The 25657-nt window shown below is 45.3% G+C and overlaps 1 protein-coding gene across 4 annotated transcripts in view; it reads left to right on the forward strand.

The window, feature by feature from the left end:
* The window catches only part of RCOR1 (REST corepressor 1), an 87467-nt gene that overhangs the window by 30393 nt on the left and 31417 nt on the right, over positions 1 to 25657 (forward strand). For 3 of the 4 annotated variants that reach the window (XM_075503614.1, XM_075503616.1, XM_075503615.1), the window contains one exon: positions 13222 to 13305. The exons of the other annotated variant lie outside the window; for it this stretch is intronic. In XM_075503614.1, coding sequence (XP_075359729.1) covers positions 13222 to 13305 — 84 coding nt within the window. The remainder of the gene's footprint in view (positions 1 to 13221; positions 13306 to 25657) is intronic. 4 annotated transcript variants of the gene reach the window in all.

Below are 25657 nucleotides of genomic sequence, written 5' to 3' on the forward strand. Positions count from 1 at the left end.
GAGCCAGGCCCCATGCAGACAGAAGGAGAGGGACTGTCTGTGCCTTGGGGAGCTTGTGAGCTAATGAATACAACAGCTCCAAGGAGAGCTGGAAGCAGACAGAGTTTTCAAGATCTGATTTGAAATATTACAAATGTGTTATTTATGGGCTCCTATTTGATTTCAGCATTTCTGAGAGTGGAATGATGAGGAAGGATGACCCACAGTTGGGACTCTAACATGGGGCTCGGGAAACTCCTGCGAGCCTGGCACTTGGTGCTTTGCATGTGTGTGTTGATAAAAGCTCTCATCTGCTGTGAGGGGTGCTGTGAGGATAAGGACCTGGAAGACTGTCATGGATGGGGGTGAGAGGAGGATATGCAACTGTTGCAGACATTTAAAAGTCGGATTTGTGTGGGTTAAACTGGGCATGCTCGCAGCCTGTTGATTGCAGTTGCACACCACATTGGTGCATGACTCAGTGCTGGGTGGGATTTAATATATAAGCTTCTCACACACTCACGTTGGCCTGAGGATGGGTGTCTGCTTCTGGAGATGGCTGTTTCAGGAGAGGAAGCTGTGCCCCCTTTTCAGGTTGCTATCTCTGCCGCTCTGTCAGCCAGGCCACTGGTGTAACCTCTGCAAAACCAGCTTTGGGTAGAAGTGGCTGGGTTAGTTTAGGTAACTTCAGCACAGAGGTGAGGCCTCTCCTGGGCATGCTGGTAGGGCCTGATTCTGCCCCTCTTGGGGAGGGCAGTACCTCCAGCAGGGAGGTGCAGTGGTGGTACCTTCCTGGATGTTTAGCCTCTCCACAGCACCCAGCTGGGTTTGGAAGATGTGTGTCTGCCACTGTATGTGATGGACTTGTCTGCTTATGGTCTTGAAAAGCGTGCGTGTTTGACCCAGGTTTTAAAGAATAATAATAATGTGAGAAATCTTTACTGTCTTTGAGAACTGACTATGCTTAGCTGTTGCTGATTGATTCATTCTACTGTGTAAAATGGTTTGGTACTGCAACAGTACAGTAACACGGAATTTCTCGTTTGACCTTTTGAGTGGACTCTTGGCTGGATGGAGACACCACTGTGTCCTGTCTGCATGCCCTTCACAGTACTGTCTTGCCAAACAGTAACATGCTTGCCCAGCAGCCTTAGTTCATAAGCCATCGAGCATAGCTTGTTGTGATTTTTTTTTTTTCTGAACTCCTGGGGTGTAGGGTGAGGAGGAAAAGTGCCCATATCGCATGCTCTTTGGAGACCAGGTTCCAGTTAGTCAGATCTGTTCCTGACTGTCTCTTGGCAAGGGTTTTTGAAGCGTGGTGGAAAAAATAAACCAGTTACTTTATGTTAACCAAGAATCTACATTTTCTATCACTGGTACTTTCTAGGCACTCATTACTTCCACTAATCAGTGTAAGCTATCTCAAAAGGATGCTGTCATGTGAACTTTGGATGGGTGGGAAGGGAAGAGGTGTTGCTAAAAATATCAAAAAGTAATCTCTCGGCTTTGCAAACACTTGAGACTGTTTTCTTTTTTTTTTTCCTTTCTTCTTGCATTGGGCGATAGAAACAGGCCAGCTGGTCCTTAGTGTGTGGGAAAGATGAGTAAAATGCTGCTTGTTTGGGTTGCCAGTGCTTATGCAGGCCTGTGAAGGCCAAGTTGGAAGCTTTGCAGGGGAAATCAGGTCTGCTCTATGAGTAAGGAGGTTCAGTGCTTTCTAAAGCCGGGGTGGTGGGAGTGTCTCTTCTGAGCAGAGGCAAAAGCATTGGTCCCTCTCCCCTGTTTTCTGTTCCTCTCCTCGTTCCCCAAAGGGTGCTGGGGAACGGGAAAGGGTGACTGGAGCCACGGAGTGGGGAGTACTTGGGTCGGTGGGTCTAAACAGCATTGCTGTTTAAAGGGAAAGGCAATGGGGGGAGCCGCATGGTCTGAGAAAACCCGCCGTTGGCTTCTTGCTCCTTATGTGACATCTCCTGGGGGAAGAAGCCTTGGGAAGCCAGAGGTGTCCGGGAGCCAGGGGTTGGAGAGGAGCCACCATGCACTTCTCAGTCTCCAAATAAAGTGACATTTGTGTATTCTCCATGTCAAATTACATATCTTGTTATTTTTATTTCTTGCTTTTTATTTTTACTGCTAACAGCTGGATTGTCCTTTTGTCAGTGTGTAAAGACAGTATGTGAACAGGAGGAGGGGGTGGCAGGGGGAGTGTGGATATCTGCTGAATGGGGGGAATGGGCAACCTGTTCAGTCTTGTGACAGCATGGCTGTAAAAATGACAGGTGACGCTTGTTGTTATGTGCTAAGTAATATTCAGGGAGGGGGGTAGGGTAGGGTGGAACAGCTCTTAACTGTATGTGTACAGTAGTGGTCTCTAAATTAGCTGTTGCCTTTCCAGATAAAGATCTTGGGAGTCATAGTGGTTTTTTCATCAACTCAATGGTAATAGTGAAAAGGCAAGTGTATTGTTAAAAGCTGTTATGAAAGCATCTGAGAACAAAACAGAACCTCATTATGGCATGTTTCATAAATCCTGTGGTGTACCCTCTTCTTGAACACTGCATGCATTTCTAGTTGTGCCCTGTTTCCATCCCACCCCCATGCATACATGCTTCTCAGAGCTGTAAGATAACTAGATAAAGAAATTGTTCTTGTTTCCCAGCTCTGTGCGAGGGAGAAGCAGAAAAGCCCAGACTGTCTAGCCTGGAAAACAGATGACCAAGAGGAGCATGGTAGAGGGTCTGTAAAACAGCAAGAGACATGGAGGAGGTGAACGGGGTGCAGTTATTCTCTGCTTCTCATAAGGCAGGAAATAGGGCCACCAAATGAAACGACTGGGTAGCAGGTTCAGAGCCGAGAAGGGAGTGTGTGCATGAGCTTTCTTTGTTATCCTTCAGACAACAAACGTATAATTAAATTGTAGCACTCTGCCACAGGATGTTGTAGATGCCAAAATTACAAATGGGTTCAAAAAGGATTAGATGATTTGATGGACTTTTTTTTTTCTTTTTTTTTCCCCTCCTCCCATGAAGGGCCATTAAATCCAATGATGCAGACACAGTGCCAGGCTCAGGAAGTCTCTCTGCTGGTCCTGGTCTCGTTATTCCTAAGTGCTGCTTGTGAATAATGGGCAGGCCTGGGCCCAAACCACTCTTCTTGCTGGGGGTAAGGGAACACAACAGAGGACCCCATTCAATGGGTGGGAAGAGCTAAGGGCTGGCTTAGTAAAGAAATGGGAGACCATGTGAATGTGGAGCTGTACGTGTAGGAGTTACTGATAGTCAAGGAACAGGGGAGGCAGCAGAACCAAGATCTGTGATGGAAGGAGAGGAAGATGTTTGCCTTATCTTTGCTTCCTCATCAGTAGACCGTTTGGCTTCAAATAGATCTGGCAGTGCCTAGATATTTGTTGGCAGCATGAGACCTGGCACTTGAGGGAACTGTGCTATGTTATTGTTGTTCCTTTTCTCTTATTAAATTCTATACGTGAATCTTACTTGCATACATGTAGGCGTGCCTGTGTGACTTCTTGGTCACCTAAACAAAAGTGGAAGAGAAATAGCGTGGAGAGAAGGAAGGAGGGAGATCTCTTCTTGTTGGGGCAGTGTTCAGGGAGTTTGAACAGAAACCAACAGTAGTTGGCTCATTGTAGCTTGGCTCAGCTTGTATCTTGGCTCTCAGAACTAATTGTGTGCATGCATTTACCTATTTTTAACAAACTTTAAAATTGTTCACTGTGTGGTTCTGTGGAGGTCCTGCATTGATGGTTTTTTTTATAGGGTTGTCAGTGTGCAGGGGTTCCCAGGGTTGGTGTCAGGATGTGGAGCCCAGGGCGGCAGCCATGGGTTGTGGGGTGGTAGCCATAGGGTGTGCGGGGCTTGCTTTTGTTGCTAGTGACTGGCAGGGTGGCACGGGTCCAGTCCCATCCCACTCCTCCTGATGGAGCTTTGGAGCTGCTAGGGCTCTGAACTGCAGCCTGGGGAAGGCTGGGAATGCTCTTGGTGATGTTGAGGGGGAAGTGTGCTTGGGAGGGCAGGTGAGCCTTGTAGCTCCAACCCGATGCGTGCATTGCAGGCTTTTGCTTTGTTCTAGTTGCCTGCTTTTTGGTTGTGTGTTCAGGATCACTGTAGTATAGTTACTAGCCCTCCTCCTCTAAAAAAAAGTGGATGGTGCAAATTTTTACGCTCTTAAAAAGGCTTGCAAGAGATATATGGTAAAATCTTAATCAAACGTGCATTTTCTCCTGTTAATTTTATACTTAACTTTCTCTTTAAACAAACTCCAACCCTTTCACATTTTGGGCCAAAGCCCTGGCCATGTCTAGACAAAAGCCTGTTGTGATTAGCAGAGGTGTGCTTCTCAATACTGAGTGTGTGTGTGGGTATATTCATGCTTCTGATGTTATGTTAATGTATTTCCTGCTCCTGTATGGGTTGCAGGGCTTGTGTATGCAGAACTCGCTGCAGAGCTCGGATTGGAATTGCATGCATGTAGAAAAAATAATTTTATACACTTAGTGTATATTGAAAGGCTGTTTGCTTGTATAGTTATTCAGACCTCATCTGTGGCTGCACATTGGTGCCACCTGCTTGCAGGAAAGAATGAGTGGACTCTTGTTATTCAGGAAAAAAAAAAATCAAGGCGAGGCCTCAACATCTGTTCTGGCTTCATTGTTCGGTCTGGCCTGGGCTGTGGGCAAAATGTAGGCCACAGCTTTTGCTTTGCTACTAGCTCTTAAACTGGAAAGGCATCTTGGATCACATATGTTCTTAAAAAGTTTAAAATAAAACAAAAACATACAAAGATGTGAAGTTCAGACATAGTATGGGTTGAACTTGATTACCTTAAAGAAAAGGAAACTGTATTGCTATCCATGCTTTTTCTCATTTTCTCTTCCAGTTCTTCTAATGGTAATAATTTTTATCACTGCAAAGTGACCTTTGTAATCATTGCAGGATGATTAATCTTTAACTGGGTAATTTTTGAAGCAATATTTTTCACACTGTTGTAATGTGCGATACCGTGGCTTTTTGTAGCACAGCACCTACAGTTATTCTGAGGCAATAAGGCCCTTCAGCCTGCGTTTCCAGTGGTGCTGCTCTGTATAGAAACCCAAATAGTCACCTTTGTTTCCCTAGGCAGATACAAAAATGCCCTCAGAACTTTTATTTGCATATAGATTATAGTGCCAGCCGGGTGTAGTCATGTATAGGAAGGGCTAACCGCTGCTTAATTTATAAGTTTTTAATTAAAAAAAGTTCCTCAACTTGCAGGATTCCAGTCTAAAATGTTCTGCTGCATTTCATGCTGCTCTAGTGTGTACAAAGATGGTATTTCTATGAGGCCCCAGCTACTATGTCTAGGCAGTCTTCAGAAAACATGAATGAAAGGGGATCACAAGCACTATCTGCTGACTTGGGGAGAAGTCACATGCAGAAGGAAGTGGAGATGGGCAGCAAACTTCTTTAAACATCTTCGAGTTGCTGCTGAGACATCAGTGCCAGCAGTGGGGAAGGAAGGTGGAAAAAGCTTTTCTTCTGACTATTTTGTTTGAATTCTCTTGTGCCACGTAGGTATTTCATAGTTGTATTGCAGTTGTGCATTTGCAATTACACTGTGAGCCTCAGTAATAGCAATGAACCAGTGAGAGTGGTTTTTTTAAACTATGGGAGCCAGTGCCTCCCTTGTCTTATTTTGTTCAACAGCCATCATGGGTACTGTAAACAGGGGATTTTACCCTATGCAATAAATATAAGGTCTGCATTGATAAAGAAAATGCAGGGTTTGGAATGGAAGCACTTGTTTAATCTCACTTCATTAGAAGTAAATACATTCAGACTTGGTCCAAAACTGCTTTAAACATCATTCAACAGCTAAGTTACTATATGTCAGCTCTAGCTCTTCCCCGAACAATAAAAACATCTATTCTCCTTTGGGTATTATACAATGCTTGTTTTAGATATAATGCTGAGGGTTACCTATTCAAAGGAAGAGGTGTTTCTTAGTCTTTCTTTTTAAACCTGCAATATGTGATTTAAAAATGAGTTAGTACCAGTTACGGGGGATCAATAAATGCTGCTAGTAATGTAATAGCATTTGTACGTGGGAATCTTGCCATCCTGTATCTTGGAGATTTCAGTTGTTCTTGTGTAAACTTTAATAACTTTGTGAGATACGTTGTTTGGATCTGGAAGTCTTTTCTTAACTATTGCCTTGCAAAAAGATCAGTACCTGAAGAATTCCCTGTACTTCTATGGCAAGTGCTTTTTAAACTTTGATTTGCTAGTTTGCCTTCCAGAGAAGGTACAGAAGTGTGTATCTGTATCGAGTACCTGACAGCGGACGTGCTTTTCTGAGTTACCTTTTGCTGTTTCTAAATAACAGAGGAACTGACTAGCAGCAGATTCCCACTCTTCATGGTGTGTGTTGCAGTGCTCACAGTCATGTGTTAGTGTGTTTTGCTTTGAAACTCAGAGGGCTTCAATAGCTCTGAAATGTCTTGTGCAAACAGTGACAGCAAAAACTCACATCGGAGACTATTGAAAGGGTTATGGAGAAGGAAGAATGCTGGAGGCCCCTTGGCAGAGCTTCACCCTGACTTGGGCAGGATGGAGCTGGGAGCAAAGTGTGTCTCGGCATCTGCAGGAGATGAAGATCATCTCTCCGAGGGGCCAGTACAGATGCCAAAAGCAAAGCGCAAAGCGCTCTTGAACAGCTCACAGCTTCAGCTGGAACATGCAGCATCCTTGGGGAGAGGTGCAAGACAGAGCAGCTCCCTCAAGTGCCGGAACTCAAGTGGGAGCTGGCACCACTGCCTTGCACAGAAGCGAAATAATAGGTGACAGAGTGATTGGTGGCTCTGAGAGGCCTTGGCTCCCACTGAGTTTATTCTGGCATGTTTCTTCTCTAACTTGGAGAAGAAAAATAAAATGGGATGCATCGGGCTGGAGCTGCGCAGTGCTGGGCTCCCACTCGCTGGCAGGCTCTGTTGCCTTCCTGCCTGCTCTTCGTGTACGCTGTCATTCCACCAGTGGTCCTTAAGACAGCTTAAACTGGTGCTGTGATTGAGGGAGGTGTCCTGTCTGTCCCTGCTTCCTCATTCCCCTTCCTTGTCTCTTAGGATATGCAGTAGAAAACTAGGAATTGGTATGAGTTAAAGCTAACTGCTTTTTTGTTGGGTTACTGTTTTTTTTTTTTTTTTTTAAACTCAGGTAGATTCCCTGCTTTGGTTTGTCAAGTAGGTGTTGGTGCTGGTGGAAGGGGAAACAGCCTCCCTCCCTCTCTTTTGCAGTGGTGCTGCTGAACCATCGTGTTGGGGTGAAGGCAGAGATGCCCCCGTCCACGTGGGCCTGCTGCTCCCTGTGTACCTGCTCAGCTGTTTGTCTCATCTTCCAGCTAGCTGATTTAATTGCTGAGGAAAATGCTGTTTGCTTTCTATTTTGCCAGGTTACTTTTAGCCAATGTGCTTGGCTTGGAGGGATAAATGCCAGAGTCAACACAGGAGGGGGGGAGAGGCAGGAAGCATGTGTCAGGAGAGCAGAGCAATGCTGGCTGAGCAGGACCTCTTCTCCATTCAGAAGTGGTGAGGTGTTAGATGGATTCAAGCTGTGAAGTGCAAACTTCACCCTTCAGCCTTTTGACACAGCTCTTCAGAGGCTCTTAGTTCATCTCACCAAAAGGAGATTCAGGTGGCATGAAGGGAGTGGTATTACTGCCGGGCACAGCTTTCCTTCTGTACTGATGCAAGTTGTTCCATGGCTAAAGCGAAATTGGGGAGGGGTCAAAAGGATGGGGACAACTCTCTGACCTGCATGGGGGGCTTCATGTGTGCGGTACGGTGGCCTTTGCTAGTTTCTGCTTGGAGACGTGCCTATCTCCCTCTCCCTGTCAGCTGTCCTGACTTCACAGCACCCTGGTAGAGGTGAGGAGAGCAGCACACTTGTTGCTTTCAGCCCCGCTTTGTCCATTTGCAGCAACTCTGCCTAGTGCGGTGGCTGAGGAGCCTGCAAGGCATGTGCGCATGACTTGGCTCTCTCGCAGCGTTCTGGAGAGAGCCTGAACAAAGATCTGTGGTTTCATGTCAACACAAATGTATTCATGATGACAAACTCTGCAGCACGTTCAACACTGAGCTTATTCATACAGGCCTGATTCCAGCACCCATACAACTTTGTATTTTCTCTTAGGCAAACCAAAGTTAAAATATCTGCAGATCCCCTCATGTGAGATACTTGCATACTTCTTGGTGTAGGGAGACGGTCCAGACGTAGGACTTAAGGTAACAGACACATCAGAGGACTCACAAGGGAATTTAGGGCTTGGTGTCCTTTAAGAAGTTCCTTGCAAGGAACTTGCAAGTTCCACCTTTCTCCTCTGTTTCTGCAGAGTGTCCTGGCAGGGTTGACCCTCTGCTTTCTGACTTGGAGTAAATGCAGTAGAGGAGTGTGGCTCTGGGAGGAAGAGAGTGGGTTTTAAAAGTTTGTGTGGTTTTTTTTGTTTGGGTTTTTTTTGTATTGACAAAAAAAAAAAATCTCTTTGCTCTCACTATACTCTTTGTTATTCTCCTGTGTGAGCTGGGATCCCTCAGGTATGGGGTCTAAGGTGGATTTACCCCTGAGGCTTTAAACTTTGTGGGTGGTAGTAGGAGAGCAGGACTGACATCTTTCTGTATGCAAGTGAAAATTGGACAGACAGATGCTTGGGAGTGAGGCTGTCTCATGTAGTAACCTTCACAGCAGGGGAAAGATGCTTTAAAGACTCAGTCAAGATTTTATTTTTTTTTTTTTTTTTTTTTTTTTTAGATCAGCCTAATGCATCTTGGAGTCTGAACTGACTGCTGCTGCTGGTTGAAACCTCTCTTGCTTTTCTGTGGGGCAGTCTTACAACAGCTTTCCAAAAGTTGGGGAAGAGCCGTAGCTGCTGCGGGTTGGGGTTTCGTGTCCTTGCAATGCGCTGCTCTTGCATGTGCCAGGCATGTGCCAGCCCAGGGAGCCCCCGGGGATGGAGAGCCTCAGCCTATAGGCAGAAGTGATAGGAACTCCAATGGCGGTGTTGTCTCTCTGCTGTGCAAATCAATATATTTCTACACACCGTGTGGTCACCTGTATGCTGGTGTTGAGATGTGTCCTCACAGCTCCAGGAAAAAAACAAAAAAGCCCTACAACTTATTTTTAGAATAATGTTGATATATGGGTATTCTGCCCTGCTTCATCTCCTCCCTTGTACAGTTGAACTGTTCGGGCTTGTGCAGTAAACCACATCTGTAAATGAGACCAACTTTAAAAATAACATTTTCTTCACAAAGTGAGTTTTAACCTTGAGCGGTTCTCTCCTGTCTTTCAGCGTATAGTCTGTCCATAGGGTAGGGGTATGTTTCGGGGATGAGGGAAGAGAGAGGGATGGGAACTGCTGTGGAAAAAGCAACACAGTACTGTGCCTGGTTGGGGCTGTACGTCTCTGGGTAAAGGCAATAGGAGCTTGCATCCCCTGTGAATTCTGGCAGTGGAACAAAATTTAGGGGGTGCTGCTTGTAGTAGAAGGTCTTCCTCTTGGAGGTGGAGGAAGCATCCATGATTCCTCCCAGACTTGGGACAAATAGGAAAGCCAGCAGTGGGAAAGTGATTACAGAGTGTTTGCTCCCAAACAGCTGTGATACGGAGCTAATGGCTATGGCAGAGACTTTACAAATACGTGGTGGGTAGCCTAGATGAAAGTGCAGGATTAACTCAAATGTCAGATGATCTCGTCTGCCAATATGCAGCTTCTCTAAACACAGGTTGCACTGGTTTAGCTGCAGTTGCTTAAACAAGCAAAAAACCCCCTTAAACCCCATTGATCCGAAATTGATCTGTTCCCCTAAAAAAGAGTAACCCTTGCCCTCCTTACGTGGCTATTTTCATATGAAATATATAATGGATTACATTGAATTAGCTTTTTAGCTTTGTCACTGAAGTGTTGAGTGTTTGAATTCACCCTGGTATCCTTTGTCCAGAAGCAGGGGACAGGGGAAGGAATTCCCCCGTGTTGGTGAGCCTTGCAGCTAGCTGTGCTTGGAAAGATGCAGGAAAGGCATGTAATAACTGTTCTGCTCTAAGCCCCCTCTTCTCCTCTCCTGGCTGTTGGTCTGAAATAACATTTCAACGTGCTTCCAAATTCTGAACAAGCTCTTCTGAACAAGCAAGAGTACTTGTGCTGTGTGTATTTATGATGGGGTCAACACTGGACTTGGAAGAATGTCTGTTGTGTCTGCCTTGTGTGTGGGGGGGATGGTAAATGTGGGGGCTGTGGGCTTGAGAAGAGGGGGTGGGAAGGATGTGGTACTGGAAGGTGAAGGAGCTGGGTGGCAGGCTAAGTCACCTCTGATATTAGGGAGGGAGTCTGGGCCTCTGGATGTTTGAGGAACACCCCCCCACACACACACACCCCCACCCCCACACGCCCTTCTATGTGTGTTGGCCTTTAGGTGCTTCTGTCTTTTGCAGAGAAGCATGAGTTTTAACTTAACCCTACTGTGTGCCTTGCACTGGGCTCTACCTCTGTCAAGGAACGAGGGCTGAGGATGGACAGGTGTGGACTTGGGTGGAGAGGCAGGATGGGAGAGATGTTGTGGGAAGACCGGAGGTGCTGCTTCACACCCGTCTACAAGTGTAGTGTAACTTGGCTGGTTGTTGCTACTGAGAGGCTGGAGGGAGGCAGAGGGGAAGACGCTGCGCTGTGGGAACTGGGCAGAAGGGTGTCCTGAGGATTGCATGAAGCCCAGCATCTGCAGCAGGTTCTTGTTCTGGGTGTGAGGCCTAGGGAGTGGTTTACCCTGGCTCATAGGGAGGGGATGTGGGGCTGGAAGGAGGTAGCTCCTAACCCAAGGCACTCCCTTTGCAAAGGGAGGTCCTGGGTGTCGGCAGGGGGCGGGGGGGGGGGGGGGGGGGGGGGAGCTGTGATGGAGGACGAGGAACACATCTGACCAACCTTGCTCGGGTGCCGTGAGGTCCTGCAGTACCTCCTTGCACTGGTCATCACCTCTAAGGGCTTGCTGCAGTTCATGGCCAGGAAGGCTGTGGCACTCCCTCTGCAATGCCCCAAAGCATAACTTGGGGTTTTAACCGTGGGAGGTGAAACTTCAGCCACCTTACTGTGGGTGAGCTGAGCTAGCAGTGCTCTGCTCCTGAAAGGGACAGGCGGGCTGGGACGTCTGCCTGACATGTCAGGGAAGAGGTTCAGCCTGCTAAACTAGGAGAAAACTTCCCTTTTCCTGAGTTAGGTGGGTTTCGCCAGTTCAGTGAGTGAGACTGTGGTAAAGCCAGTGTTAAACCTCCCTGGCAGAATTTGGGCATGAGGCTCCTGAACTGCGGTGGGTTAGTGGGGGTGTGTTGGGATTTGGGTGGAAAGCGTTTAACTTCCTGGAGACCTTTCCAGGTCTGATGATTCCTGTCTTCGAGTATTTTTATGGGATGAGAATGTGCTTTTCAGTGTAATGCAAAGTGAGGAGGGAAACTTTTTTCTTTCTGCGTTTTGAACCCTGTGCTAGACTTTAGTAGGACAGACCATCCTGGATAGGGAGAGTGAGGAGCAAAATTTGATGAAGGGGAGGCTTAAGGTTGCCTCTTTCTTTGCATTCCCAACCGAGACTTGAGGGAGAAAGTAAAATTTAATCCCCAACGTTTCATGACTTTTTTTTTTGAGTTGTAATTTTAAATTCAGACACCCTTTGTCTTCTGTATGTAGACCTGGTCTCTACCCCCCATCTCTCGTCACTAGAGGCTGTTGTTGTCTCTTCTCACTCCTGTTTTTCTGCCTAGTGTGGAAAGTAATGAACATGCACCATGCACAAAATACCTTGTATGCACAGTTGCTAACCTCATTTAAAAAACATGCAAACTGTGTGAAAGATAATCATGGCATTTGTAATGAAAAAAAAATTGTTGGTTCAATGTAAATATGTTGCTGGCAACTGGTTATTTTTAATACATGCTATTTGTGCTTTAAATTTAATATTAAAATATTTTTGTCATCTAAACCCTGACTGTTCCTAGCTGAGCAGATTTCAGGTTAAAAACAATAGTCAAACCACGAGTGTTCATAGCACTGTAATTACTAAACTTTCTGATGTGTTCAGGTGAGCTGGAGCTGGCAGGCCTCCTTCTGCTGCAGCAGAGCCATACAAGCAGATAACGTTCTGATTTCATACCCTGTACCATGAGACAGCGTCCTGGCATTGCATCCTTCATGTTACTAGATCTTTTCTGACCTGTTTGTTTAATGCATCATGAAGTGGTGGTTATATGTCTAACTGCACAGCGCAGAGAAAATAGCATTGTGTTGAAATATTGCATAAAACTTGAGCGTTATGTGACATTTTGTAGTGGAAGTAGTACTGCAGGCACTCGTTCATAACAAGACCTGCAAGTTTCTCTTGGCCAGGGTGGGTAGTTGAGCTGGCTGTGTGTGTGCTGACTCAACGGAGCAAGTTTCTTTCTCTTCTCATCCTCCTCCTCTTTTGACTGCTTGTGACCGAACAACAGCAGATTCACAAGAACTTGCTGTTGAAATGTACCTTAGCTTGAGGTTGTTCTTTCAAACTACGTGCAGCTGTGGTTCTTCACTTGAGACTTTCAGAGCTCTCATGCCAGCCAGGTGTTGAGCTGGTTAAAAATGGACTTGCTCTCTGAGCGTGGGTGTGTGTACCCAGTGTGGGTGTGAATGCACAAGAATTTCTCTGGAGCAGTTGAGCAGAGGACCTGATTCTGACCTGGGGGACCCAGTGTCACCTTGGTGGGCATTCCTGTCTGTATGGGGCATGGAGGCACAGAAGGGCTGCTGGGGCAGGGGAGGAGGTGCTCGGAAGTGAAATCTGGGAGGTTCATGCACAGTATGGTCTCATGATGTCAAGGGCTTGGAGCCTGCTGCCTGAGCCTAGCTCCTCCCTTTTTCATTTAGTGATGGCTGGAAGAAAAATCATCAAGTATGCTGGAAGAGAAACATTAATTAACTTTTAATTTAGATCTAACATATGCTTCTTAGTGTACTGCATGAAAGAATGAGTGTGCAGTATCTGTCATGTTATATAGGGGGTGATGCATTGAAGAAACAAGGAAAAGCCTCAGGTCTGAATGGGAAGATGGGGTTTTAACTCTACGGATGGGTTTTATATCTTGATTAAAAGCTGCAGATGTGTGATAAGTCACTTTTGTATCCAATTTGCATCTGAAATTACTTTCTCTGTAACTTGGTTTGTATCTGTTTTCTCTTAAGCCAAACTCGCAAGGCGAAGTCAGGAGAGAGAGAATCTTGGCATGCTGGTCTGGTCACCTAACCAGAATCTGTCTGAAGCAAAATGTAAGTCTCTTCAAATATTTTTATTCCCCCCTTCCCTTACACATATCACTTCAAGAATGCAAAGTTGCCACTTCCAGTAGAGAGGTTATGTCTGTGACCTTTCCCTTATGATCTGAAATTAATTTGAAAAAAGAAAAGCCTACAAAGCAATCCCCCAGAAGAGCTTCGTTCCCCACTGGGCAGCTGCTCAGAGCATCAAATCCACGGAGGCAGGGAAAGCAGGAGAAATGTGATGCTTTCTTCCTTGGTATGAATTCTTTAAGATACTTATCCGCGGGCCTACGCGATCTGCTTTTTTGCTGCTGGTGCTGTAGAAGACAACATAAATAACTGGGGAGAGCAAAATAAAAAGTATTGGGTGGGGAGGAATATGTGGTAATGAGTAGTACCTTTTTCCCACAAAGACACAAATAAAATCCACATCTGGAGCCCATGGAGGTTTAAATGCCAGAACAATTGCAGTGCCTTGAAATTCCACGTGAGGGCAATTACCAGTGCTCTCTGTGTGTCTGGGAACAAGTCTCAGTGCTGCTGCCAGATGGCATAACTAGTGTTTGAAAGGTTTGTCTAGCTACAGTTCTCCTCATGAGTAAGTAGGACTCCTTGATTAAAGGCTGCTGTTTGAATGCAGTAACTAAACCTAAGTGCTTTTGGGGGAGGGAGCTGAAAGGAGCTATTTTTGACTTTGTGCTCGTACTTTTTTTTCTCCTTTCTGATTCTGGGACCAAGAATAAGAATCTTGCATTCCTGTTTCTCTGCAGTTGTTTGTGGTGGCACTATTAAGTTGATACCTGGTTTTCCCCTAGACCCAAGGGCTAAGGTGCATCACAACACACTTGTGAGAGTGTAGTGGCATTTGCAAATTAAGGCAGCAGAGATTGTGCACAAACTGGCTCTGTCATGAAAGGGCTGGGCTCTGCCCTGGGGCATTTATTCCACTGAGCAAGTTGCCCCTTAAATTACAGAAGGAGGATGGTACTGTGATCTACAGATAAAAAGGGCTTTGCAAGGATCATGTCTGCCTTCTCTCCTACCAGTGGTGTCTTGTCTGCTCCCTGCTGGCTATTGGATGCTGAACTAAATAAGACTGATGAGGAGTGGGATCTATTTGACAGTTATCTACAGCTAGAAACCTCTGAAAAGGTATAAGAGCAAGAAACTGTTGCCTCCACCAAAAGGAATGACTGTTCATTCCTTCAAGGAATGACTGGGTCATCTGTGACACAGAGGATTCCTGTAGCTGCCTCTCAAATCTGAGAGTCTCTTGAATCTCAGCTCAGCCTTGGAACATTTAACTCGTACCTGATAGCAAGCAGGTTTCTTGGAGAGGGAAGAGAGAATGGAGGAGGAAAAGGAGTGAAGATATGTTGAATTGAGTAAAAAAATCTATGACTGAATATTCTGTGGCAATTGGCACAAAAATATGCAAGGATATTAGAGCATAAAAAGGATATAGTATCTGCTAAGATGTCATGAACCTAAGAGATAATTAAAAATATAGTATGACATTGATAAATAAAAACTGGGTGGCAGTTGACTGTTGCTGGTACAATAAAAAGGTTGGGGAAAACAATATTAATATGAGAAGAGGACAAGAAGAAATTTCTCAAAAGACTCAAATTTTAGTAAAAATGTAGGCTCATCAGTGATTTCGCCTTCCAAAAAAAGATACAGAAAAAAATTAATATTTCATATGGTGTTTGGGGGAGAGAAATATGATGCTCTTGCACCATACATGACACACAAAATATCTCTTAGGCATCTAATTGACATAGAGGGATGGAGCTGTGAAATTCAGCATCTAGTAGCAGTAAAAAAAACCAAAGGAGCTTTGGGAGAGGTGGCTGAGGGGACCTTGGGGTGGCAGGAAAACTCCAGCAGATGGGGAGAGGGCAGTGGTGCAGGGAATGAGAGGACAGGGTAAGAGTGGGCTGGTTGGTCATTGATTTGTCTTGTGTCAATTTGAGCTGACGTGACCAATAGGTATCAGTTATTCCTGTCTCTACCTGGCATTACTTAAATGAACTGTGAAAAACAAATCCTGCTGAAAGTAGCTGCTTTTGTTCTTTTTGAGACTAGAAATGGATTGGTTGGTAGAATATATAGCTCTAATGTATTCAGCCAGCTGTTAGGCATTGATTTGCTACTGCATGAGAGTCTGATTCAGTCCCCCTTCCTTTCAAAAGATGGGAACCTCCTCCAAAACACCAGTGCTCTGCAATGGCTGTAGAGCACTTACTAAATGTATTACAAGCAGAGTTCTCCAGTCTGTTTTATGGTTTATGAAGAAAGAACATCAGGGACAGGAGGTCTCTTCAGCTACTCTCGAGTTCTGACAAGTCTTGGCATTGTTGATAGTGAATCCTAATTAAATGGGGTCCATGGGGATGTGTAAGAGGAGTGATGATGATCAACATTTCCATCAGTGATATGGGAATTGATATAGAATTGCTGTGGAGAGAAATTGAGGATGAGCCATAGACTGACAGGATGGTAAATAAAATGAGTGCTACTGATAGTCTTGTAGAGTGCTCTGGGTCTTTTCCGAACTTGAACTGATGCCAATGCAACGGGCTCTTAATGACCCAACTGCAGGGTTATGAATCTCAGTACTGAAAGCTCTGGCCTTATCTTCTGCATCAAGGCTGATGTTTGGAAAGAAGTGGCTTGGAGAGCAATTTTTGGGACACAGTGGGCAGGTAATTTGACAGGGCTTCCTGGTGTCCTGCTTGACCCAATGGATGATGTGGGTGTGAAGAGAGTGAGGTAGTCACTGGAACGGTTTGCTGCCTCTGCACCCAGCAGCATTCAGGAAAATGAACCTCAGAATAGTGGCTTTAGTGTTGAAAAACTGAGAAAAGGATGGAGACAGGAGCTACTGAAATGTTTTGGAAACTGAAGACAAAGCAAACTCCATCTGTTTAGCTTACTGAAAAGAGACTGAAAGGGGACTATTGTCAATTATTTTCTCAAAGGGAAATTTTGACATAGTAAGAGATGTGCATAATACAAATAAATGGCTACAAAATAAGTCCACATGGACTGGAATGAAATGCCTGAGTGCGTGGGGGTTTTTTTCTGATTGGAAGTTATCCAGGGAAGTGATGGATTCTCTATTTCTTGATGCCTTTTTTTAAACCATGGATTTTTGTGAAGTGTGTTATACTTGGTTGGAGGAATCATTGGCAGTGTGAAATGGCAAGTGGAAGGAGCTGTGGTCTCCAGGATGTTGGTATAGTCCCTTGGGCTGCAAGTACTATGAATCCTAGCTAGCACATCCATTCTTAATATTGCTGTTCATGTTGAAAGTGTGGGTGAACAAATCCTTCCAATCAGCAGCACGTTGGTACCTGTGTCTAGCTACTTTCATTTGTACTCCAAAGCCTTTAATCCATCCTGTGCCTGTTCTTGTGGTGAGCTCTTTAAAAGTCATAGGACTCTTCTCTGTTCCTGTGTCTGGGGCTCAACGTGAAGATGGAAGTTAGCACAGCACACGTTAGCTGTCAGCTTGGAGTGAACTGGTAGCTCTTGTGAGCAGGACAGTTTGGTGCAATCAGTGAAACTCTTGGAAGCCATCTCCATTAAAGATGAATCTATGCTACTAAACACTGGGAGCAGATCTGTGACAATGCTCAGAGCAATGCACGCTGATGGGTTTGGCAGAGGGCTGGCCAAACTGGCAGAGATTGTGGGAGGGTCCTCTGTGAGCTGCTGAAAGGAATCCTGGAAAGACCAGTGTGTCATCCAAGACCTGGTGGATATCTGCATACCTGATGCTCCAGGCTCATACAATTAGTTAAAACTTGTTTGGGTCCCATGCACCCTATATGCTGGAACAATGTTTTAATCATGTTGGAGAAACCTTTTGCCTGGATGCCATGAAATGATGGATATGGTAGAGAAGATTAAAGCAAACAAAAGTATGTGTTGGCATATCAATCACTTTTTTAATTCTGTGCCTTGTTAACCATTAATCCTGGGTACAAACCACTTACTGCCTTGCCCATATTAATACCAAAATGGAATGCTGCTAGCATGTTCCATATCTACTGCCAGACTTCTGCCTTTGAGGGTATAGCAGTTGCCACCATTAGTGAGTTGTTCACAAAGTTAGCCGAAATCTAGAAGCTTATCCTGTCTCTTTTGAAGAAGAAAGAATTGTCATTGTGCAGTAACTGAACATTTGGACTTAAAATAACTGTGCTCTTCCAGCTCTGCTCCAAATAACCTGTGTGCTGTGGCTGGTGTCGCACCCCTTACAAAGAGCTTGCTCTCAAAATGAGACTCCTGAGAGGCTCTCTGAGGATTTGGGGCCACGGAGGGCAACTGTTCTGGCTGTGCTGGGACGCTGTCATGGAGGGCAGGGAAGGAGGGGAGAGAGGAGGAGTGAGGTCTTGAGCAAGGTGACATTGAGGAGCAGGAACAGCTAGGTGAAGACAGGCATCTGCTCTCCTTGAGTGGCACATGGGGAAGGGGGAAGGAGCGGGGAAATAGTGAAAAATGCATTGTTAATGATGCTGTGGAAATCCTGCACAGGATAGAGCTGGGCTAGCATGAAGCTATTAATAACACAGCAGTGTCTGTCTCTGTGCCAAGTACGCCAATGGGTGGAACCATAAAAATGACATTGGGTTGGTTTAGAGATGAGCAAGTGCTGGCATGCTGCAGCTGCCCAGGAGTGAGGGATGGAAACCAGGTGGGAGGACAGGATGTGATGATTGCTTTTATGCATCTGCAGTTCAAAGGTGAACTACAAGAGGAGAAAGATGTATTGTTTTGCTAGTGATAAGCTCTGTTTAGAAAGTAATTTTTCTGCTATTGTCCTGACAGAATGTATGTGCTTCTAGATGGGAGTTTTGGTTTCTCACTGATGTCTTGGTGGGTGTCTCCAGTGGATTTATGGGATGTCACTGAAGAGGCAGGCACTGTCCCTAGTACCTATGGGACAGTGGGTTGTGGATGGCAGCTGGGTCCCCTGGTCTTGCAGTGCTGCTTCTGTTTGACCTGATGGTTGATTGGTGTGCCAATTTTGGACGCTCACCAGTGCCTCCCTCCATTACCCCATGGCATCTCTTCCTGCAAGGCTGCAGCTGGCTCCCTGCTTTACATTATGCCTGCCTTGGTGCACTTGGAGAGAATTTAGACAGCCTCCATCCCCCTGAGGAGGGGAGGTAGAAGTGCCCTGGGGACCTGGGGACAGGGGAATGCCGGAGTTAGGTGAAGCAGCGAGTGCTCCAAGATCCTTGTGATGTGCGATGTGCTTGGCCAAGCCCGGTGGCTGGGGGGAAGGGGAGGGGTCCCTAAATGTGCTGCAAAACCTGATGATGGGAAGGCAGCAATGTGCCAGCTGAGGCTCTGATGGAGGAAGAAGTGCTGGTTGCTATGGTTACTAAGGATATTAACCCTGTGGTGCCTGGATGGGCAAGGTTTAGTTAACTGTGCCACAGACTGGGTAACGGTTTGGAAGCGTGGAGCAGTGGTGCTCCACCCAAAGAAGCTATGAGTTGGCATTCAGGATCTCAAAAGCCTATGTCCCAACCAAGTCTGTAAGTGTGTCCTGGTCATTAGTATGTCAGCAGCATTCTTTAGGTGAGTGTGAGTGGGTGAGTGTGAGTTTTGGTAGCTGTCCTCTGTTGTGAAGGTGAGGTGAATCCCAAAATTTCTGAGGGCAGGTTGCAGGTTTAAGTGGCCAGAGTCTGTCTCTGGTTGTAGTTCAAGGGGTAATCTTTGCATAGAACAGGCTATGATTATTCTTCAGTTTCTCTTTTAAAGGAGCATGTTAAACAAGCTTGGAAATCATGTTTGTCTGAATTTTCTAACTTAAAATGACTGGCAGAGTAGAGGACAGGAAAATGTCTTCTCCGGTTGCTGAGTGTGTCTGATCGTGCTTTGTGTGGGAAGTCTTTGTTTTCAGTGTGTTACCTGAGCCATAGCTGTTTTAAGATGGGCTTCTGTTTGGGCATATCCTTTCTCCCTTGGCTCACTTATTTTGGCCTGTGAATTCTGTGGATGTACGACTCCATCAACTATCATCATCAGTTCTCATTTTCCTTGGGGTATAGGGTGCCCTAGCAATAAATAAATGTGAGTAGAAAACCACAAATGGGAGAGAGTAGACTGGGGAAAGTGTTGATCTTAAAATCTCCCTTTTAAAAAACAAAGCCCCTGTTTAACAGGATGCATTTAAAATGGAAGGGATTAATGCTTCAGAGGTACCCAAGAGCCACCCCCTCCCTGGCACACAGGGACCCCTGCCCTGGGCAGTACCAGTGAGGGAGAGGATGTAGTCGGGTGTGTATTCAGCATTAGCAAAGCTGCTTTTTAAGTCCCTCCTCTCCATCATGCTGTAAACAGGATCCTTGAAATAGTTGGAATTGTGGTTTTATTTTTGGTCCCCTCTCTGCTCCAACCCCTATAGTTTCTGTGACCTGCTTTATAACATGACTGCACAAAAGGTTCCTTTGGCGCTCAGTGAGAGTGCAGCCACCTTGGTTGGGGATGAGAGAGTGGGAGCTGCTTAGGCTTTGCCACCGGAGAGAAAAGTATTGCTGAACTCTTAGCTGAGCTTATACTTCTTTTCTTTTTGCGGCTGGCTAAGTGCTGTGGGAGGTTTTGAAAGAAGGAGTGTATGTATTGTGCTTTTTCTTGTTTGGGGTTTTTCTGCTTGCTTGTGTCTGAGGTTTTTTGTTGAGGTGATTTTTTTTTTTTGGTAGTAGGAAAAGTGTTAGCCTTAAAAAAACAGCTGCTAGGTAGAGCCAAGACTTCCAGGTCTCTGAGGGGTGGACTTCAGGGGTTATAATTCTTGCCTGAAGCTAGGTGCTTACCTTTTGTCACTCAAGTGAAGATAGCAAAAACCCCGAACTTATAATCTTGCTGTTTGTATGTGCTCCTTGCCTAGAAATATCAGTTCGTTGGCTGTCCCAGTGACAGCAAAAAGAATTAATGGAAAAGCAGGATTGGGTTTATGTTTATCCCTAATCCAGATTTCATATTGTGCAGTGAACCTGGCAGCTGTGAAGCTTGGATGCAAATACAGTAGCTGAAGAATACGACTCCATTAAATCAGAAATGAGAGAACTGGTGTTTAATTTAAGATTCTGCTTGAGTTTAGCTGTAGAAATAATACAGTCATGGCCACTTCTCCCAGCAGCTGCAGTTGCTGCACTTCAGAAAATGCTCAAAAGATGAAGGTGAAGGGATGCAGTTTTTCATTTTAGCTGAGGCAACTTTTGATGCTTATAGTAGCAATATTGCGAACAGCAAAAAAGATACCAGGCTTCAAAGGCTATGGGTGTATCCCAGAAATGGCTGAGTTGCCTCAAACTTACTTAGCTGCAGTTTCCCCTTTGTTTGTCATCTGCTGTGCTAGTTGCTGTTGCAATGCTGTGTGGAAATCTCAGAGCAGCCCTTTCATCATTATTGCTGCAGGTTGATATTTCTGGATCCTGAATGCATATTTAAATTAAGATGAGGTTTTAACCCTTTCATAGCAGTGGTTTGTATTGGAGCCAGGAAAGCAATTTAGTTTGAAAGGACTAGGGTGTGTGTTTGGGATACAAGGTATAGTGGATTGTGGGTTTTTTGGTTGGTTTTCTTGTTTGTTTGTTTGTTTTATTTTTTAAAACAAACCAACCCACAAACAAAAAACCTGAAGGAGAGAATTTGTTGGAGAGTATCCAGGAAAAGGATGTCTTATCTAAGGTAGCTGTATTATCCTGGAGGAATTTTTGCTGCTGTGCTGGGAGGTGGGGCAGTCACCAGTTTCTTCATGTGCCTTGTTCTCTCCTGCCACCTGTGTGTTCCTTCTTTTTACTGCAGTGTGAAACAGGCCTTCTCCGAATGTGTCGAGATGACCCAGTTTGAAAATGCCGGCTGCCACTACTGTTGCTGCTGCGGGGATTGAACTAGTGCTGGCGCTAGGAAGAAGCTTTTTTCCTAAGAGAAGTTTACAGACAAGATGACGTGGATGTAATGGAGTGATGATAGCAGTGTTAAGAGTTACCCTGGCAGCGAGCCTTGATCTGAAATACATTTGGGAGCAGTCCTAGCCAGCCTGATAGGCACTGTGTGAGTTGTAGGACCAGTATGACAAGAACTAGCAGGCTGCAGCTACATCGTGCTGCTTGAACCCAGCCCTGGGATGGGCTGAGTGTGCTCCAGTCTTGCTGTTCTTGGTGGGAACGGCAGGCTCAGAGCATTTCAGAGGACTAGGTCTTTTCCTCGCCTCTTATCTCTTACTGTAGCTGTGAGGGAAGAATAAGAAGGGTCAGGGAACTGGAGGGTAACTATAATTCCCCCCACCCACCTCCGAGCAGGTTAGTCAGCAAACACACCAAGTGCATGCTTATAGGGCTGTGATGGGAGCTGTGCACAGGCAGGGAGGAGCTCTTGTGGGCTATGTCCTCCACTGAGGAATGCTCGAAGAGCATGGTCATAACAGCTTGCTGTGATGAGTTCATGTGCTGCTGAGTGTGACCTTTACAGAGGTGCTAGTGCAGGAGGCAGAGCAGCTAGGCTTTCTCAAGGACATGTGCCAGAGCTTCCCTCACCATAATGTGTTTGCTGTGGCATTACTTGCTCTAATTAGGAACCACTCCCACTAGTTATTTTTCCTATACTCTTATTTTTGCACTCCACATTAAGTTACTTTCCTGATCATGTGCTTCTCATGCAGATTCACGTTATGGTAGGGTAGTAGTGAATTTTCTAGCACTGCAAGGATTAGTAGTAATACATAACAACTTCTCAGTAAGGACTGGGCTTCTAAATCCTGGCTAAAAGCCATGACCACCTACCACTGATACTCCAGGATCTAGTTAGTGACATTGGTTTATCGTAGGCTTTTCCGCTCAGTCTCTTAGGATCAGCCTTGAAGGCTGAGGGCCTCTATGTAATCCATGTTTCAGCATGTGCTGTGTGGATTTGTAACTTGACTTTTTCTAAATTAGCTTAATTTTATGTATTTTTGCATACCTTAATATCTGTCAACATAACACTAATACTTTGGTTTAGAGGCTACTATAAAGATTATGTTGTCCAAGATCTGGCTGTTTAAGCTTGCTGTCTTTCTGCATGGAGTTCTTGGAGGGGTCAGAAACATTTCTTTGCATCTCTTTGGTTTCAGACCTGTGGGAAGTAAACAAGTGCAAGAATGGATGTATTGAGTGTTAGTGTCTCCCAAAGGCTGGCCTGCCTACAGTAGGGCAATCCGTATCAGTTTGTCCACAGGTAGCTTCTGATCTCTGGTGGAGAACGGGCTCTTCACCTAAACCTCTGTTTATTGCTCAGGTTCTCATGTTGTGGGGGTAAGGTACCAGGAATTTCATGAACCACTGCACCTTAACCTGCAGTAGGTGCTTGTTTATGTTGCCTTAGTTCATGGCCTACCTTATTAAGTGATTAAGCAGCTGCTTAATCAAGCAGCTGAACTGTTCTTGCAGGAAGCAGGAATAGGAACTTTCAGGAGAGGGATGGGGCAGACAGCTGGGGGGCAGAGCCACGACCGCTCTCAAGATAAACTGTTCCCTTTAGGTTGTGCAGCGCTCTGTGCATTGGAAGTGTTTGTCTTGTCTCTGTTCTGCTTCCCGCTAACTTGCTCACATCCAGCTGATGTGAAAGTGAGGAAAATGGAGTCTTTCAAATCAAGTTTGAGACCTAATTTTTTCATTCTTAGCACCCAGGTGCAGTAGTGCAATGAGTGGAGTTGTGGGAAGTCCCTTGGCTTCTTGGAAGGGGCCAGACCCAAACACCTGAAAATAGATTTTTAACCATAAATGTAGAAGGAACAAAAGCATCTCAGTAATCCTTCAGAAAATACAACTGAAGGATTAGTTGCCCTCTAACATCAAGCTGCCTTCACTTAGTCCCTATCATTCTTCATCTAGTTTTGCTGGAAGCAAGTTTTGTGCAACTTGTTCACGAGTGCAAAGGCCTCCTGAGTTGCTGAGGCTATTATGTTACTCATATAGCTGAGCTTGGAAGTGAGGAAGCCGGCTGCAAAAAAACCCTAAAATAGTAAGTGGTGCTTTTGTGACCTGGCCACTTGCCGTTCAGGATCACGGGGTTCTCCTGTTCCAGCTGCTGAGGAACTGGATGTGGGCAATTACAGCTGGAGGCTCTTTCCCCTCTGTGAGCAGCTCCTGGCTCTCAGCACATCTGCTGAGGGCAGCTGCTCTGTGTGACTCTTGACTCGTTGCCTTCCTTTCCCTGCCTGCTGGCTTGCCCGATACTTCCTTTCTGCCCAAGTGACATCCTTCAAGGACGTAGCTAGGGGACAAATTGATCATTTCTTTTGCTTTTGTATCCATTATAAAGGGGGTCAGCATGACTTCTACTCTTGTGTCATAGGCTTTATTATTGGTAACAATAATAATGGGCTATAATTTAACCTGATGGCTATTCTGTTCCCACACACCCCTTGTGTGTGTGCCCTCATGCTGCACAAAGACCCTGTGTCATGGGGTAGTGGAGTTAATCATGCTGTTTAGGAAGCCTGGTTCTGATACAGTGCTTTTATTAGTTTGCATTCCTACTACAACGGGGAATATAACAGTTCTGGTTTTAGACAGGAGCTTTCAAAATCTTGTGGAGGGTGTAAAATGGACCTTGTGGAAGGTTTCACCCTCTTTAGAGGGCTTTGAGTCTGGATATTCCTTGGTGGCTTCTGAAGCTGGTTGACAGCAGGTTGCTTGACCAAGCTTTATGGTAGTCTGTGCTGACTATTTTGCAGACCAAGAATTTCAGCATATATAGCATGACATGGATAAAGAGCTGTGAATGTTCCTAGGTAGAGTACCAAAGCCTTGTGTCAGCCTGCTAGTAGTCTGAATCTGTGGTCTCCCATACTGACTCTGTCATCATGTGTGTCAAACTGTATTTTTTCAAATTAGTGAATCTGGCTTTTGGAAAGGGTGCACTGGATCGAGCATTCTCAAGGAGTGCAAAAATTAATTTCTATAAGAAAATTGGCACGAGGGAGGTTTCTTCTAATCCAAGTTACCATCTCCTACAGTGAACCATCTGATCAAATAATTTTTTAATATTCTACCCCTTGTCACAACTGTATTGATAATGTTGCTTCTTGCATTGCTTGAGCATGTTGCTGCCTGTAGTTGAAGTATATAATCCAAGGCTATAACCTCTCAGTAGAGTTAACTCAAGACATGGTTTGACAGCAGAATAAATCTGGCTTTAGGGCTCCTTGGACTTGAATTGAGAGTACTGTGCTGAATAATGCAAAGAGCTGTTCTGCTATAAACTTGCTTTGTTGTTCGAGGACCTGCTCTGTGCATTTATCCTGTCTGTAACTTCCTGTCTATGTCTTGGAAGGTCATACGTGGGAATGAGTATTCCCTCCCTGTCAGAAGCTACTGTGTCCTGGTTTTATGTTCATACATGAGCTTTGAACCCAATATCAAGTGCTCTGGCTAATTAAACTTAATATGATCCATTGCCTGTGTCTGATTTAGGATTAGGTTTGCACTGCTGAATGATTCAGCTGTGGTCACATATGGATCCCATATGGTTACAGATTAGGTCCCCGGGTGATCTGATGTGGCTCTGCCTATTCTGTGCTAGGTCCCAGAGGTAGTGTTTCCTCTTTGCTACTGCCCTGTCAGATCTCCCTCATCCCCTTCTCTACTGTGGTACATATGGAGACATCTGAGCTCGTGGTACCCAGGGCTCTGTAGATACTGAAAGCTGTGCCACTCCTTCAGTAAAGTGGTGTTCAGTGCTATGGCGAAGCAAATTTGTGGCTGACAGTTAAATGTGATGGACGTGTAAGAAGCAGCCTTTCTTCCCAGAGGGTCCTCCATGGATGTCCTTACAATGGGCATCCACTTGGCCTTTCTGTGGGAGAACAGCAGCAGCACCAGAGAGCAAGGGAGGCAAGAGAGCATCAGCTAGCTGGCTTGCCGTATGGTAATCCTCATTAATACACCACCCCACACATACACACACTGTGTTGAGCCTTTTCTTGATGTGGTAGTGTCAGCTGAGGGTGCAACTTTAGGAATGAGCATATGTTGGTAAAAGCTTTAAAAGAAACACGTGTCTACTAGCAAAAGGCCTTTCCTGGTAAACAGTTTTAAAATAGTTTTGGCAAGCTACAAAAACTATGCCAGATTTGTCAGTACACCTGTGTCTGCAGTACAGCCTTCTTGCTGGAACAGCAAAATCTAAAGGCAGATGAGTCAGGTCTTTAACCATCACTGGAGTTTCAACTTTGGACTTGCCCTTAGATGCAGGTCATGCAAAGAGCAGTATTAAAAAAAAAAATAATAATTTAAAAAAAAAGGGAGGGGGAATAGGGTGTTTCTTTTCTAGCTTATTAGTGTGCACTGCTTGGGTG

Source organism: Mycteria americana, chromosome 5, assembly GCF_035582795.1.
Source record: "Mycteria americana isolate JAX WOST 10 ecotype Jacksonville Zoo and Gardens chromosome 5, USCA_MyAme_1.0, whole genome shotgun sequence".
NCBI lineage: Eukaryota > Metazoa > Chordata > Aves > Ciconiiformes > Ciconiidae > Mycteria > Mycteria americana.